The 16,944-nt window shown below is 47.1% G+C and overlaps 1 protein-coding gene across 7 annotated transcripts in view; it reads right to left on the bottom strand.

Moving 5' to 3' along the window:
• Nucleotides 1–16,944, bottom strand: part of LOC149359249 (patronin-like) — a 54,073-nt gene that overhangs the window by 16,880 nt on the left and 20,249 nt on the right. The window contains exons 5-10 of one of the 7 annotated variants that reach the window (XR_016288768.1): nucleotides 16,269–16,362; nucleotides 16,146–16,198; nucleotides 11,104–11,245; nucleotides 8,215–10,493; nucleotides 4,801–4,935; nucleotides 689–816 (exon numbers count right to left, since the gene is read on the bottom strand). Coding sequence is in view for 6 of the 7 variants with exons in the window: in XM_089571522.1 (XP_089427648.1) it covers nucleotides 689–816; nucleotides 4,805–4,935; nucleotides 8,215–10,493; nucleotides 11,104–11,245; nucleotides 16,146–16,198; nucleotides 16,269–16,362 (2,827 nt within the window). In the remaining variant the exon portion in view is untranslated. The remainder of the gene's footprint in view (nucleotides 1–688; nucleotides 817–4,800; nucleotides 4,936–8,214; nucleotides 10,494–11,103; nucleotides 11,246–16,145; nucleotides 16,199–16,268; nucleotides 16,363–16,944) is intronic. The other 6 variants (XM_089571522.1, XM_089571524.1, XM_089571525.1 and 3 more) reach the window with 6 other exon arrangements.

Raw genomic sequence — 16,944 nt, 5'->3', positions numbered from 1 at the left:
CCGAAGATCCTACTTTATTAGGCGCCACATAGCATAAATCCTTTTTTCGCGACGGGGCTTGTCACTGGGAAACATGTCATAAGGCACTCCCATCATCTCCTTTGAGTGAATCATGCATCCCAGAACATAACACCAGTTACCATAATCATTTCAGCAAACACAAACTGCGAAAGAAGACCATAGTCGAGCCGACGAAACCTATTCGCTTCCGGGCCGCCATACGTCTGGTCTGTGCCAGGCTATGCCAAGCGCAATTCCATCATGAAAAGGATTGGCCGTAAAAATCACCAATTGACAGCCCGAATCAGAAGAATGGGAGGCTTCCTTCAAAATTGTGTGCCTGTAATTTGGCACACAATATTTACTTCGAAAAGAACTTACAATACGAAATTTATTGACATCTGTCAGCTTCAAAAAAGCCAGAGTTGCTCCTGACACCAAACACTGTGCACAAGCTACAAAAAATTTTCAGTACTTGCATATCTTCATGCAATATGAACTTACAATCTCCATGCAAGAACTTACAATATGAAATTTATTGACATCTGTGAGCTTCAAAAAAGCCAGAGTTGCTCCTGACAGCAAACACGAGTTGCGGACAAGCAAGCAATTGGGTGAGTGAATGATGATATGGTGCAAGTGAACAACAAGAAGCCTTATCAGCACAAGAAGAGGGAAAGCCACTGACTGCTCCTGCATGCGCTTGACGGCGTTTCGCTGTTCCTTGGCAATTCTGGAGGCTTCCTGTTGCTCACGCCTCCGCAGTGACACCAGCATCATCATTTCCTTGCGCCGCTGCATCTCAGTTTCGGCGTCCTGCACACATATGCACCAGCTTTTTTTTTTAACTTGCACTGGTCCAACCATAGAGTTTCTTACTATTACCTAGAGGGAAAGCTGGCGGCCCGTCTATGGGAGTTTGCATGGCGACCCCTCGAGACCACTTCAGCCACCATGGGCGCTCAAAGCATCATGGGGCGGTGAGCTACTTGTTGCGGAACTGCAACTTTTGGCCAAAAAATAATAGAGAAGTAAAGCTGTTTGATAACTACAAACGCCCTAGCATTCAATATCTTGTCTATTGATTGCAACAAACGAGCATAAAAGCATTTAAGTGCAAAGTTTGCCCAAAATAAGAGACAACTCGCTCTCCTATTGGCCAAGTAGCGAACACTATAAAAACTAATATTTCGTACTTAACAGGCGCACTTTTAAAAGTAAATATGTTTTCAAAAAAGATGTTGTTGCTTAAACATTATAAGAGGTTTTTAATGGCATTTCGGAAAAGTGAAACCTTTTATTGGCGTCGTGTGTCATCGCATTTTCACTACTATGAGTTTTGCACACTGCGTTCGCGCGAAATTCGTCTGCGCACACACGAACAGCTTTTTCGGAATGAAACGTCTGAGTAGTGCCACTCCGTGTTCCCGAAAAACTACGACTGTGCCGCAACAAGTAGCTCACCACCCCATGATGCTTTGAGCGTCCATGGTGGCTGAAGTGCAGCGCCGCCAGCTTTCCCTCTAGGTAATAGTAAGAAACTCTATGGGTCCAACGGTGAGGATGCAACTGCTCTGGATGCAATTACATCTACTATGGTGGACATTGGCGAAACATTTTCAAAAAGATCTAGGTGCTTACTGCAGAGTTCCTGAAAAAGAAAGGAGGTGGTAGGTAAGCATGTACAATTTCAAATACAGTATAGTAACTGTTTCGTCAGGCACATCTATACAGCAACACTTTCAATGCAGCGATCCTGTGTGTGTGCGTGCGCGTGTGTGAGAGAGAGAGATGGAAGAAAGGAAAGGCTGGAAGGTGAACATGCGGGCAATGCTCATTCAGCTGTACCCTACACACAGGGGGAGAGGAGGATAAAGGGAGCGAATGAAAAGGAATGATAAAGGAATGAAAAGTCATGGCCATGCTGTCTTTCGGACCATAACTAAACAGGATGGCCACCATGAGTCTACAGTGCCCTCAGGCTGACTAGCAAATAAGTGGTTAAGCGACGCGTCACAGTGAAAATTTCCAACTTCGAGCCTCGCCGCTCGCCACTGCGACGACTCAAAAACAGGTTTTTGTGCCATGATGGCAGGATTCACTACTTTTCGCTTGCATGTGAAACAGGCTCCAGTGTGCAAAGTACACTGCCATATGTTGGATAGGGAGAACTGTGTGAGGAATATTATTACGCAAAGAATAGTTGGCTTTTTTCTAGACGAGGTGAACCAACACAAATGTGGTAGGTATGAAAGGATAAACAGGCACAGTGATGACGCCAGACCAGGGCCGAACAACCACATTCCCTCAACACTTTTCTCCTGGTCACAAGACTTGTGACCAAGTCCATGAGAAAACAATGTGCCCACTTTTGAGTGACAGCACTGAAGCACTGCACTGTGCTTTGAAACCAATGGCCTGCAACATATGCACACTGCAAGTGTCCTGCCAGGAAAAAGTCGGGCATTGCTCTGGCCTGGCCGCGTTCATTTGGATGCAAGTTGCAGTAAAGCACTCCATGCAAGCTAAAGAAGACCGTGCCATGACTTCTTCAGAGCCCTGATGCCATGTATCTAATTACAGCGGACACTCTTCAGGGTGAACAGCATCCCCATTGCAGCTTTGTGTCATTCATCTGCTGGAGAATGTCGCTTGCCCTGGTGGGCCCCAGCCACAAGAAAAAAATACGGACACCATGGACAAGAATGTGAAAAGAAGGAAGGGGGTAGAGTGCTTTCAAACCATACAAACAGCCACAGCCGGCACCAGGGAGCCCTGCTGTGGTCCCACCCTTCAATTGCGCTTGCATGTTGCCCTGGTAAGGCAACAATGGCATGCAAGCTTCTGATGTATCCAAGAAAAATGCGGTTCTGATTGACAGCAGTAAATTTGATCACTGGGCTAGAGAAACACTGTTTTGTCTGGTCTCTTCGTTTCAGTTGCATAGCTATCATCTGCATACCCCAATTTCTATACCTCTTTTTGCACTGGTGTTTGGTGTAACGTAGTATGCCGGACAGGCTGCACCATGAGGCCACGACAGACAGCCAGGAGAGACTGTGCACACCTGACCAGTAGAAAAACCACAATCTCCTCCTTCAGCTTGGCTTGAAGCCAGAAGACACCACTAAGCTACTGAAAGGCATCAGGAGCCCTGTGAGCTAGAATAACTAGCAACAACAACAACAACAAAAAAAAACTGGCTACAGCATGGTGACTGCTCATAAACATGAACATTTAGTAACACCCCTGCAGTATCTCTTCCAGCCAAAGTCAAACGTTTTGAAACTGATCACCAACAGACTTTTCGCATTCATCATCATCATCAGCAGCCTGACTATGCCAACTGCAGGGCAAAGGCCTCTCACATGGCTCTAATTAACCATATCCTTTGCCAGTTGCGGCCACTGTATCCCTGCAAACTTCTTTATCTCATCTGCTCATATAACTTTCTCACGCCCCCTGATACGCTTGCCTTCTCTTGGAATCCACTTCGTTACCCTTAAGGAGCAGCAGTTATCTTGTCTTCTCATTACATGCCCCGCCCAAGCCAATTTCTTCCTCTTGACTTTGACTAGGATGTCATTAACCTGCGTTTGTTCCCTCACCCACTCTGCCCGCTTCCGTGCTCTTAACATTACACCTATCATCATTTTTCTTTCCATAGTTCGATACGTTGTCAACTTAAGCTGAACCCTCTTTGTTAGCCTCCATGTTTCTGCCCCATAGGTGAGTACCGGTAAGATACAGCTGTTGTATACTTTTCACTTGAGGGATATTGGTAAGCTGCCACTCATGATCTGAGAGAACCTGTCGAATGTGCTCCACCCCATTCTTTTTGTTTGTTATTTCAATCGCGTGACCTATTTCAGTGGTCACTACCTGCCCTAAGTAGACATATTCCCTTACTACTTCTAGCACCGTGCCACCAATTGCGAACTGCTTCTCTCTTGCTAGACTGTCGAATATTACTTTGGTTTTCTGTATGTTAATTTTTAGCCCCACTGTTCTGCTCTGCCTGTCTAATTCATTGATCATGCTTTGCAGTTCATGTCCTGAGTGACTTCGCAAGGCAATGTCATCAGCAAATGGCAGATTACTTAGGTATTCTCCATTAACTCTTATCCACAACTGTTCCCATTTCAGGCTCCGGAATACCTACTGTAAACAGGCAGTGAATAGCATAGGCGAGATGGTGCCTCCCTGCCTGACACCTTTCCTTACTGGAATTTTATTGCTGACTTTATGTAGGACTATGGTAGCTGTGCAGCCGTTATAAGTATCTTCCAGTATTTTTAAATAGGACTCTTCTACACCCTGATTCCGCAATGCCTGCATGACAGCTAAGGTTTCCACTGAGTCAAATGCTTTCTCGTAATCAATGAAGGCTATATATAGGAGTTGGTTATATTCTGCGCATTTCTCCATCGCCTGATTGATAGTGTGAATATGGTCTATTGTCGAGCATCCTTTATGAAAGCCTGCCTGGTCATTTGGTTGATTGAAGTCTAAGGTTGTCCTGACGTTATTAGCGATTACCTTAGTAAATACCTTGTAGTCAAGGGACAGTAAGCTGATCGGTCTATAATTCTTCATGTCCTTGATGTCTTCTTTCTTATGAATTAAAATAATGCTAGCGTTCTTCCAAGCTTCTGGTATGCTCGAGGTACTTTTCGCATTACCACGCAATAAAAAATAGATCTGCCACAGCTCTGAGTTTACTCCCAGTGGCACACATGGCTGACAACTAACATGCTTACAGGATGACCTTCTACGCTTCGAGTAAATAAGAAAACACACCTACTGCATCACTCACCGGGTCAGGGTTCACAAGGTCAGCACCAATGACGAAGCCCACACCTAAGGCCCCACTGCCACTACCAGGCGGTGCCTGGTTCTCAGATGGTGCACCACTCGAAGGGCTTTTCGAGTCTCCTGGTAAAAAAAATAAAAATAAAACGTGCCCTCAGAGTTGCAGCAGAGTTGTTGGACATGCACTAATGGTGAGGACAGCGTGCCTTGCGCCACTCAGACAAAATCCACAACACCATGCAGGAGAACTGGGCCTGTAACCAAAGTTCTAGCATCGCCCTGTGCCCACTGCTGTGCGTCGCCAACATTTCAATAAAGTGTGCACCTGCCACAGGAGTGTGATTATCAGATAAATCAGACATCAGATATACTGTGCAATAATTATACTGTACTCATCGCCATTTACCAGGCTCTGAAAGGGCAACTCCAGGATTTCACTCAAACTTTCATTCTCTGAAGTGTTCGGATCCTTTGTGCCAAATTTTTAAAAATTTGGCTTTTGAGGAAAGGAAATGGCACAGTAATTGTCTCCCATCTCAGTGAGACATGGAACCCCGCTGCGGTAAGGTAAGGGAGGAAGGTGGGAGTGAAAGAAGAAAGAAGTGCCGTAGTGGAGGTCTCCCCGAATAATTTCGACCACCTGGGGATCTTTAACGGGCACTGTTATCACACAGCACATGGGCGCCTTTTGCGTTTCACCTCCACTGAAACACGGCTGCTGCGGCTGGGTTCCAACCCGGGTACTCCGGCTCGGTAGACGAGCCCCTTAACCACTGAGCCACCGCGGCCAGATATCATTTTGAGCCTGTGCAAATTAAAATTAAATACCATTTGTGCATAGCCTCAATCAAGGCTATCTCTATGGGAAACCCTGGGTGTATGATGTCACCAGCTGCGTTTGCTTTGCATTTGCGAAAGGAAAAGAATATGCTTTTTTGCTGACATTTCATTTCCGACAAATAATTATTGAAGCTAACTCGTTACAGTTGCCAGGTTAGCTAATCAACACGCATACAAGAGGTTTAAGAGACAATATCCAAGAGACAAGAGACAATATATAGAGTGAGTGAGGCCACTCGCTGATCTATTGTGTTGTCATACTTTGGTAGAAGCCCAGTATCGGTTAATATTTTCTGTGTGTCTCATAATTGTTTACATAAGAAACAAAGAGAAGTACCTTTCTTCACTCTCTAATCCTCCCATTATGAGCCAAATGATTTACTTTCAAGTTATTGCATTTTAGGTTACTGTCTTAAGTCTAGTGGAAGTACCATTTTTGCAGCCACGAATATAGAGTGAAAGGGAGCTCGAGTCCATGTGAAAACGAAAACTTTGCATGAGCACTGCCTTCGGTGTTCATGCATGTTGTCTTCCATGGCTTTAGCTTCATTTATTAAGAGGTAATAGTTAAACGCACATTTCAAAGTCACGTGTGGCAAACCTCCCATGTAGTGCCGCCCCACTTCCACTTCTTGCTGCCGCTGCTCCGTGCTTCATGCTACACAATGCTGCAACTGTATACCCTTTTTTTTTTTGCTCGTCCCACTTATCGCTGCTCTTTCACTACATTCCCTTCCACAAAGGCCCTCGCCATATTCTTTTCATATTCACAGCCAGCCTTATTTTACTTTTTTTTTCGTGCACACTTTGTCTCGCACCTTCAAAATGTTGGCTTCTCCTCGTCACCCGTCCTGTCCTACTCTGATATTCTCTCGCTATGACTAGCACAAGACACGTGGAAATGGGTTCCCCTTCCCGACGCCTGATGCGGGGAGCTGGGGGCCGGGTGTGTATGCCTAGAAGCTGTCATGAAGTCGCCGCTTAAAAAAACTGCGCAATGACACGGTGTCAATTAAAAGCAGCAGTTGGAGGCCCCATACATAGATCTCACACTGCACAGATATGTTGGCACCGCACGTAGAGCGGTTCCCCAATTTCTGATGGGTATTTCTGCAGAAAGTTGACACAGTTTCAATGAGTGTGGCAAAGCTTCAATGCACTACAGTCCAATCCACTTATAACAATACTGAAGTGCCATGGAAATACCATTGTTATAACCAATAATTGTTATAACAGGGTTGTGCTGAAAATACCACAGAACACACGCAAAAGTTGATGGTGCCACTACTGACCATTGTTATATCCGATATATTGTTATAACCGGTATTGTTATAAGTGGGTTTGACTGTATCAGCTTTTTCATGTAATGGCCTTCTGTGTTCGAAAAAAATGATTTCAAAATGGTCTGTTGTACTGGCCAACCTTTTTTGTGTGCTAGAAGTATTCAAAATATTCACGTCATAAGATAGCAAGACTATGCCTATTTCATAAACTAATACCCCACTTCCTCGCAATTGCGTGAGACCCTAATTCTGCCCTCCTTGAGATCTTCACAACGTTTGTTCAATTGCTTATGTTCAGCGTACCCATGGTTCATCGAACGCTTTCAATAAATCATTTTTGCCTACTGCCATAGCAGAGTGGAACGCACTTCCAAGCAATGTGGTAAAAGAAAGAAACTCTGCAAAATTTAAACAGTTAATATTAGACAATTTCTCTTCAGAGTTCCTTTTCTAAGCCCTCTTATTACCTGTTTATTGCTTTGTTTCATTTCCGTATCTCATGGTGTCGACAACTGTGCAACTTGTGCTTGCTATTTATTTTTATGCAACTTATTTTTATTATTTTTTGTGACCCATTATTACCTTCTGTTCTCCCCCCTTATGTAATTATGTAATGCCCCGAAGGGGGCCTTAATAAGGAAAAATTAATGATGACAATGATGAAATTATTTGAAGAAAGTTACCATTCTGTTCAAATTCACTTAGAACTAAAAAAAAAAACGACCATTCATACAAGCCTACATGCAACGTTAAAAATTGTCGTGTACTACACTACCTTCTTTCACAACAGCTCAAGCGAGAAAAGCTGCCCCAAGTACAAAGTTACACATAAAGAAAGCATACACTAATGCAGAACAGACCGCTGAGAGCCTGAAGTCTACACGGCACGACGGCAAACCTTACAGTGAAGTATACCGTGGCAACGCCTCATGCTGCTGCCGCGGAATCGCAGGCTGTCGAGATTCACAGCCTCACCGCTCCCAATGGAGCTGCTGTGAAGTGAGCTACCCCATTCTAATTCACTTTTGCCAGATCACTGTCACGTTAGATTAATGTAGCCAATGTAAATGCAGTCACATAACAGTGCAGTGACAGTCACAGAAACTAGCGCACACACAACACTTCCCGCCATACCCATGCATCTCAGCAGATTAACAGAGGTAAGAAAGACAAGATTTCCTAAGGCAAAGAAGCAAGAATGAAGCTTAACAGACAGACTGGTGCATTCTGCACTTGTTACTGCCTGCAAAGTGCGACTAAGACACAAGTAAATGTGTACCTTTCTCGCATTCTGTAGTCAGGGAGCCATTGCTAAGGGCTAGCTCTTCCGACTTCGTGATCCGCGGCCGGAGCTTTGGCTTGGGCTTTTTCGGCTGCTGGTCATCGAAACTGATGAAGAAGCCCACATCGCTGTCATCAGCTGCCGGCTTGGCCTGGGGGCGTGCAGTTCCCTTGGCAACACGGTACGTCCTGCCAAACTCTGCACTTCTGGGCTGAGGTGCAGTCGAGCAACTCAGGGAGACGTTCTCAAGGCACTCAGTGACATCCTTTTCCACAGAAGATGGTGGAGTGGCTGACGAGTGCTGAGAATCGCGCTGAATGGCAGTCGACTGTTCTGCAGTGTTAGTCGTGCAGGGTGCTTGGAATGGCGGCGGCAGTGGGTGCAGCTGCTGTTGTGGTAAAGTTAGCGGTTGCTGATGCGGTTGCTGATGCGGTTGCTGATGCGGTTGCTGAGGTGGCATTGTGAAACTAGCGTAGCCCACTGGCCGAATGTCAGGAGCAGTACCGTTCTGGTAGTACGGCGGCGGATGGTAGGCAAACTCATTTTGGCTCGCGGGATAGACGACATAGCCCTGGTCCCCCAGGGCACCACAGGGTGCACCCCAGCGCACAGGTGGCTGTTCGGCGACTGCGACCACAGGGGGACCCCAGTGTCCCCTGCGTGGTTGCTGCTGCGGTGGCATGGCGACAGGTGTCATGCTGTAGTCGCCCCACTGACGACGCTGAGGCTGCTGGAATGGCGGCTGCACCACCTCCGGCGCGAGATAGTGCGGAGAGGAGAAGGTGGGAAGGCTCTGAGGCTGGGCCCCGTCGTCCGTGCTGCTTCCTCCGTGCAGGAAGAACTTCTCCTGAGGCTGGGGCGCTAAAGGCACTGCCTGGGGACCATGCAGGAGATTCTGGATGGCCTGCTGCTGCCTGGAGATGCGCGAGATGTCAGCCTGCAGATCAGTAAGGCTGGTGTTGAGCCGGTCGATGGATGAGACACATTCATCGAGGTCCAAGTCATCACTCTGGGGCGAGTCCTCCACAGGCTGTGCATCTCCGTTTTGCTGCAGCCACCTCTGCGGCTGCTGAGCCTCCAAGCTGGCTGAGGCAGAATCCTCCTCTTCCTCCTCGTGCATGCTGCTGCTGCTTTCGGCAGCTTTGCTGCTGTCCCCACGTGCCACGGCTTGTAGAAAAGCTGCCTTGCTTGCTTTCTGACGCTGCTTCTTCACCCGCTCCTCCATGCGGCGCTTCTCCTGTTCAATTTTACGCCGCCGTTCCTCGAGCTTTAACCGCACGTTGTTTAGCTGTGCTGCCAAAGGCGAGGCACTGTCATCCACAGTCCTGCTGTTCTCTTCCTTGTCCTGATGCTGCTGTCCCGTGGAGGTTGGTGAGGAGGACGATTTGCCATCCATAGGCTTTCGCTTCTCTGGGGGCAGTCGGTTCCCTGAGCCATCTTGCTGCATGTAGACAATATTGATGCTGGATGGTGCTTTACCCGAGTCAGCAGTGTCCTTCATTTTCGACAGCTGTGCAAAGCTCATGGTCTGAGCTGCCGCCTTCTTTGTTCGTTCCCTGTGTTCAGCAAACATGTCAGTCTCAAATGGGTCTGTCATTTCCAGGGCTGCTTTTTCCCCAGAGAAATTGTACATGTGTGAGAGAGAGGACTCTCGGCGAAGTGGGTAGCCGGCCTGCTTCTGCAAACCTCCAGCTAGCTGGTCATAGTAGCTTTCCAGTGTTAACGGTTTCTTTGGCTCCAGTTCTGTCGAGAGTCTACCCTTTCTCACAGGGGAGCCTCCATAGACATCTGTCTGCGACGTACTTCGACTCAGCACCGATGGCTGAAAGAGGTCCGTTCTGGAAGCATTCCTCCGTAACGGTGAGCCTACGTCAGACTTAGAGGCACTCCTGTGCAGAGGCGACGCAAGATCTGAGCCTACGATGGTGCTGCGTGATCCGCTCCGGTGCAGTGGTGAGCCCAACTCCGAACGGGAGGCACTCCTTCGAAGGCTCAAGGAGGTGCTGGATGGCCCTCTGTGCACGGACTCCTGCTCGTCGGCGTCACGCACTCGTTGCATCACTTCATGCGCACTTCTCGCAGGGGACTGGGGCACTGACCCTACCGAAACATCTTCGCCACACTCCAGGTACTTGGCAACATCACAGTTACTTCGCTCCTTACTCTCACGCAAACGTGCTGGCAACAATGGCTCCATGGCCCCACTGGAGTGGCGCCGCAGGGAAGAAAAAGGCCTCCGGCCAGGTACCACGCCATCATCCTCGTCTGAGCGACACCTGCAGGGAACAAAGAGGCATTACTTCCCCAATCACAACAAAACTGTCACCGAGTATGATACAACAAGAACCCCCAGTATCACGATCCTGCGAAAATCGCACACGAACATTTTCAGGAGGTTTGAAGACTCTCCAGCAACTGCTCTATCAAAATCTCCACAGCCAACAAAAGAGATGGCGCCGCCGGTGCAATCACTGAGAGAGATTTCATTTTGTTGTCGCCGCAGAGTATGCGAATATCCGACTTCTTATTGATTCAGGCAAGTACCCCAAACAAATGTGGTATAAAACAGTTCTGCCGACCAAGTGCCATTTCTGTCAAAATTTGAGCTCGAACATACCGGTTTAGCTCTGAGGTGCATTCTATGGTGTGCGTTTTAATTATGGAACACACTGTATGTAAATGCCGCCGATGAAAACATGTTGTGAAGACTGAAGCTGCCAAAGCTAACTGACTGATATACCAGCAATGTCACACGACACTCAGGCATTTTGCATGCTGTGAAGGAAGGAATGGTGAGACATCTTTTGCGAGACTTGGCAGCAGTAAATTTAACCTCTTTTACTTGGACAAAATATTTGCTCCAAAACAGATGAGCAAAAACCTCACCTTGGTGACGAGCTCAGTTGGTCCGAGTCTTCATCCTCTCGAACAGATGACTGCACCGTGCGGCCACCTTGCATTGCACCTAGGCTCAAAAAAAAAAAAAAAAAGAGATTACACACTGGGTAATGCGGACAATAGGCACTAGCTACAGAGAGACAATCCCATTTCAATCGCACTCATCATTGTCAGTGGTGATAAATCATAAACTTATGATCCCAGAAGAGACATGATTCAACAATCGTGACTGCTCCAGACTTCCTCCCAGTTTCCTTTCAGCACCTCCGAATTAAGCCAAAGCCACCAAGCGGGAACTCTCTCCAGAGGGGGAGAGAGTATGGTGGTAGCCACTTCCCCGATGCTCCCCGCCGAGTCAGTGGTAATGAAGAGGATCCCAGTGTCCTCTCTCCAAGAGCACCAGGAGTGTTTTAAGGTTTCAGTACCCGCTTTTTACTGCCAATTTATTTGTGTGCGTGTTCCTCCTCTCTCTCTGAAGCCTAGCTATGGCGCTTTCACAACATTTCTTTATACAGTAGAACCCTGCTATAGTAAACACAATATAGTAAAAACTTGGATATAGTGAGGTGAAACTGCGGTCCCATTTTGCCTTCCATAGATGATTGTACATTTTTGGAGGGGGGTTATAGTTAAGTGTTGGACTTCTATAACTGCTAGTATAACGAAATGGCTACGCCAGCTATTTGCAGAGTTGCTCGAAATTTGGCAGAACCACGCGAAAGTTCCGTGACAATAAAGCACGAACTGATATGAAAGGGACGCCAATCGCAAGGAACGACCACAGCTGACGCAGCGCGCTGTGCTCCAGCGCCCTCCGTGCATTCTGTTTTGGAACGTCATGCCACGTGGCATTACAACAGTTCATGCTCAAAAGCAGCAAAAAAACACACCGCGGTGGCTCAGTGGTTACGGCGCTCGGCTGCTGGCCCGAAAGATGCGGGTTCGATCCTGGCTGCAGCGGATGAATTTCGATGGAGACAAAATTCTAGAGGCCCGTGTACTGTGTGGTGTCAGTGCACGTTAAAGGGACACTGAGGAGAAATTGAAGTTGGCTTGTATCGACAGAATACCAGCTCCTGATTACAAAAACATCACTCATACTAACAACAAAGCTCTTGTAACGTAGAAAAGAGCAAGAACCAAAATACAGGTATCGGCGCCACAGGCCAAACTCGCAAGTACAAGCGTGATGAGGTCATAAGACAAAACAGTGTTGCTAGAACCAATGGTTCTAGCAACACTAGGACACGAGAAGCCACCAATCACTGAGGCGCAGCCAATGCTTGCGCAAATCTCCTTGACGTCACCAGACGGCGCCATGTACCCGGCAGCTACGCGCGTGCCAGCAGCTACGTGCGTGCCTGCAGCCAGCAGCATCGGACCAATCAGCGTCTGCTCACCGGCGGTAGGTGGGCTCCCAGTATTCCGCTAACGGTAACAAGGTACAAGGTATGCTAAAGGTGTCTATTAGCGTGAACTTCGTTGACGACTTCGAGAATGGGATCCATCGTAACGCTGGGAGAACGCCGGTGAAAACGTAAACGAAGCGACGGTAGCGACGGCCGCAATAGCCGATAGATGCCTTCAACGTGCTGCCAGCGGTAGCTTTCTTTTCGGCTGCTGCTAAGCCGCACTGCTGGCCGCCAGAAATCACGGAGTCTGCGTTACGTCATGTACACGTCATGTTTCACGTCACTTAGTCCTGTGTCGTCATAAGAGGATCCCAAGTTTGAATCAGAGCGGCGAGAAAAACTTTTTCAACTTCGAATCCAAATTTCTTAGAAATAAATGCATCTTTCGCTGCCGGCCAATCGGCAACAAAGCCGTGAAATGCCGAACTATCGGATTTTGCTATAAAAAAAATATTAATAGAGCTCTCCTCACTGTCCCTTTAAGAACCCCAGGTGCTCGAAACTTCCGGAGCCCTTCACTATGGCGTCCCTCATAGCCCGAGTCGCTTTAGGACATTAAACCCCAATAAATCAAAACCAAAAGCAGCGAAAAAATAATAGGGCATAGCAAAAAAAAAAAAAAAGAGAAATGGCATGAGCAATGCACAGCCATCGCTGAAACGGGGTTGCTCACAAGATTCCAGCGTCGATAGCTCTCGCGTGGCGGGAGCAGGGACGGCAGAGAGTGGTGGCGAAGCAAGGTGAGGAGCGCGTTTCCCGGGGCAACAGCGAGGGGAAGACCAAGAGAGGGAACATGCGGATAGGAGCACATGCCTCTGCGGTCAATCTACGGCGGCAGTGCGGCTGCATGCATTCTTCCCTAGCTCGGCCGTGGTGTCCGTGCCTCCCCCACCCCACTCGTAGCTATGCTGCACAAGCTGTGGAGGTGGCGGCGGCGGCGGCAGCTTGTGTCGCAGTCGCCCTGTCAGTGCGATCCCGAAACTTGCTCCGCCTTTATGACTACGAGTAATGCTGTTTTCTGTAAACATTTTCAAGGTGATTTCACCTGCATTTATATCTTATTATGGTTTCCGTTCTGCATATATCCTTTTGACTCTTCTCGCGAAAACTGCATGTTATGAAAACTTGGATGCAACGAAAACTCTCGAGACTTCTTTCGATTTCGTTATAACCAGGTTTAACTGTACTGAAATGCTGTGCAATGGCTCTCTGGTCTGACATCATAGAAGTGTTGACTGATATCTGTGACACAACAGTCTTTTTTGCTTACATAATTCCAGAACTTTTCTGGTGCGTTCTTCATAAAGTTTGGTAGAAACATACTGAAACAGTGATTTTTGAAATCACGGACTGAATGTAAAAGATCGTCCTGTAATTTCTTGATTATGCCAGGTTGCACTCGCTGCTTTTTTAATCACTATTTCGCACTTCTGGTGTATGATATCATGTGTCATCCATGGTTTCTGTTTGCTAACTTTCTTTCGTTTGTTCAGCACAAAGTTTTCAATGCAGTAATGGCACGTGCACTTTAAACAGTCCGAGGACAAACTGAGGACGCAGGCATCAGTGCCACCATCAGGAGGCCTTCTTAACCATATTCTTAAGGGGGGACACTAAGAAAAAAAAAATTTTATTAATGAAGTCACAGTTATGAAATCTTCAGGGCTTATGTATTTTTGTCTGCTGATTCTAAATATGTCATTTAATTTCATGTAAAACAATTCCTTGAGCACTTATGCACTTTTTATGCTAGTATTTTGCAGAGAGTTTTGAAGAAAATTTGCTGCGGGAAACTCGCTGAAATGTATGCCATTGGGTTCTCTTGACACCAAGGAATACAATAGGGGTGAAATTGTCTTCCTGCCTATCATAGAACTTAAGTTACAGAGTTTTGAAATTGTCGCTTCAGAAATGAAAAGGAAAATGTGTATTCCTGTGTGTGAAGTGGCAGCTTCAGTACCCTATTACTCAAGTTCTATGAGAGCCAGGATGATAATTTTACCCTTATTGTATTCCTTGGTGTCAAGAGAACCCAATGGCATACATTTCAGCGAGTTTCCTGCTGCAAATTTCTTTCAAAACTCTCCGCAAAATACTTACATAAAGAGTGCATAAGTGCTCAAGGAATTGTTTTACATGAAATTAAATGACATATCTAGAATCAGCGCACAGAAATACATGTGCCCTGAAAATTTCATAACTATGAATAAATTAATAAAATTTTCTTTTCAAGACCAGTGTCCCCCCCAAGAAAATGTGATGGCATTCAGGTTGCCTTCTATGGTGTCTACAATGAGTGTCTTTTCTTGAATTTTCCCACCAAAAACATGCTTGGAACCGGTTCCACTGCCCTTATATGGTACGGATGAGTCATCACCTTCAAGAAAGTTCTAGTACTTTCCAATGGATTATCATACGAGATTATACTTCAGTAAAACACAAAAAAATTGCACACAAGGCAACAATGCTGAAAATAACAAGGTTCCGTGCGCATTGAGACCGATGGAGAGCCTGGATGTGCCCATCTAAGAATTCTATCTCTTTCCTTGATATAGTGATAAAGATGGTGAGCTAACACAGATTAGGAATCGTTTTTTCCAGATAAGATAACTTTTGCTGTTGCAGCTCTGGCAGTGTAGGGGGTTAGTGTAGGGGAGGTTGTTATTTTGAAGACCCTTTACAGGTGCCAGCTTTCATGAAATGTTGTTCGGCCACGGTGCCCAACAAGGGGACGGGGCAGGAACTTTGAAAAAAGCCCTGCCCACGCCAGTTGTACATTGCAACTATAACCAAATATGGCGTAACGCAGGGCGGTTAGCCGCACAAAAAGGAAAAAAGCCAGGGAAAAAGGAAAAGCCAAGAAGGGAGGAGGAGACAGGAGAGCTGTGAGAAAGGAATAAGTGAAAGATAGAGGGGAGGATAGGAAAAGGCGACTGCCAATTTCCCCCGGTGGGGTCAGGCCGGAGGTGCCGTCTACAGGAAGCTGAGGCCAAAAGTGGTGTGTTGCCTCCGCCGAGCAGCCTTAAAGGTCGAAACGCTCGGCATCGGCTCAACCACCAGGATCCCCTTTTCCCCGGACACGGCTGAGCCATGCACAGCTAAGCAAGGGTGCTTGGGTCCTTGGTGACGCACTGTTCAGCATCATCCCCCTGCGGAGATGTCCGTCAATTGCTCAGGACCCCGTGGTGTCGCAACTCACCAACATCTGCATGTAGCAGATGCCCCTGCGGGGACCAAGCACATGCGTGCCCCTTTTAGGCGCTTGGCGCACGGTTGCACTGGGCACGCTCGTGCGCAGCGTGTATGCCTCGCAGGTCTCTGTGGAGTCACGGCTCGAAGCACGAAATGCGGTGAAAGTAAATGCTTTCGGTGCACCTTCCTTGTTCGCATTATGAAAACTTTTTCCCGTTTTCACTATCCCAAATTACATCTCATATGCAGGTCCGTATCATAATCGAGCTTTTATGGTATTTGGCATGTGATTAACTTTCCACTCTCTCCCTTTACCTGATCTGCTTGTGGGAATGAGCAAGTCAACATACTACAGCATCCCAGAAAGCATTCACAATAAACGCGGACAATGTCAACACTTAACTGTACAACGCATTCGGTGCTCACCTTGGCTGGGCCTCCTTGCTCCCTCCGGCCAGGCCCCATTGTGCTTGGATTGGCTGGTAGTGCAAGAAGAGAGTGCAGGCAGTTCAGCCTCACTGCAGAGGGCAAGAGTCCACACACACTCACCTGTGGTCATCGGACGGACACAGATCTGGAATGTGGCTGCATGAGTTCTGCAGGGCACGTGCCTTGCGTAAGGACTCTCCTCGATGCCGAGCCGCTGTGCAGAAACACACGGTAGCCACAGCTTTATACAATGCCTCAAATGCAAGAACAACACCAAGGAGCCAGGTTTTGGGTCAAATTAGTGCCCGACAATTTCCGCATTGATAAACAGCAAAGAGAAGTTGTTACCAGGCTCAAACCTGGTAACAAGGCTCAAACCAGGCTCAACTGGACAGCAAGCCCAAACTTTTTGTCACATGACCACACCACACAAGGCTTGCTAATAAAATCAAGCCAACTTATATTTAAGCAAAGGCTCATTTTTATTTCACTAGCATTTACTTCCTCGACAAGCTCTGAATTTTCCAAACTAAGCTGCGAAGATGCATCAGCTGAGCATGGATCTAGTTCCAGTGCTTTACACAAAGCTACTGACTGCAGAGTGCACGTTAGGGCCAATGAATGAAATAACAAAACATTAAATCCTCTGCAAGCAGAAATAGCGGGAGGAATCACTACAAGTCAGCCGATACAGATAACATCAAGCGCCAGCGACCTTAGTAGCTGCCACACTTTAATGGAATTAGAAGCCCTCACTGAAATGCCATTGTGAGTGCAAAGGCAAGTGTCCCCAAAA

This window comes from Amblyomma mixtum, chromosome 2, assembly GCF_055824585.1.
Source record: "Amblyomma mixtum isolate Tamu chromosome 2, ASM5582458v1, whole genome shotgun sequence".
NCBI classification, from domain to species: Eukaryota; Metazoa; Arthropoda; class Arachnida; order Ixodida; family Ixodidae; genus Amblyomma; species Amblyomma mixtum.
This window is presented reverse-complemented; position numbering and strand designations above follow the sequence as displayed.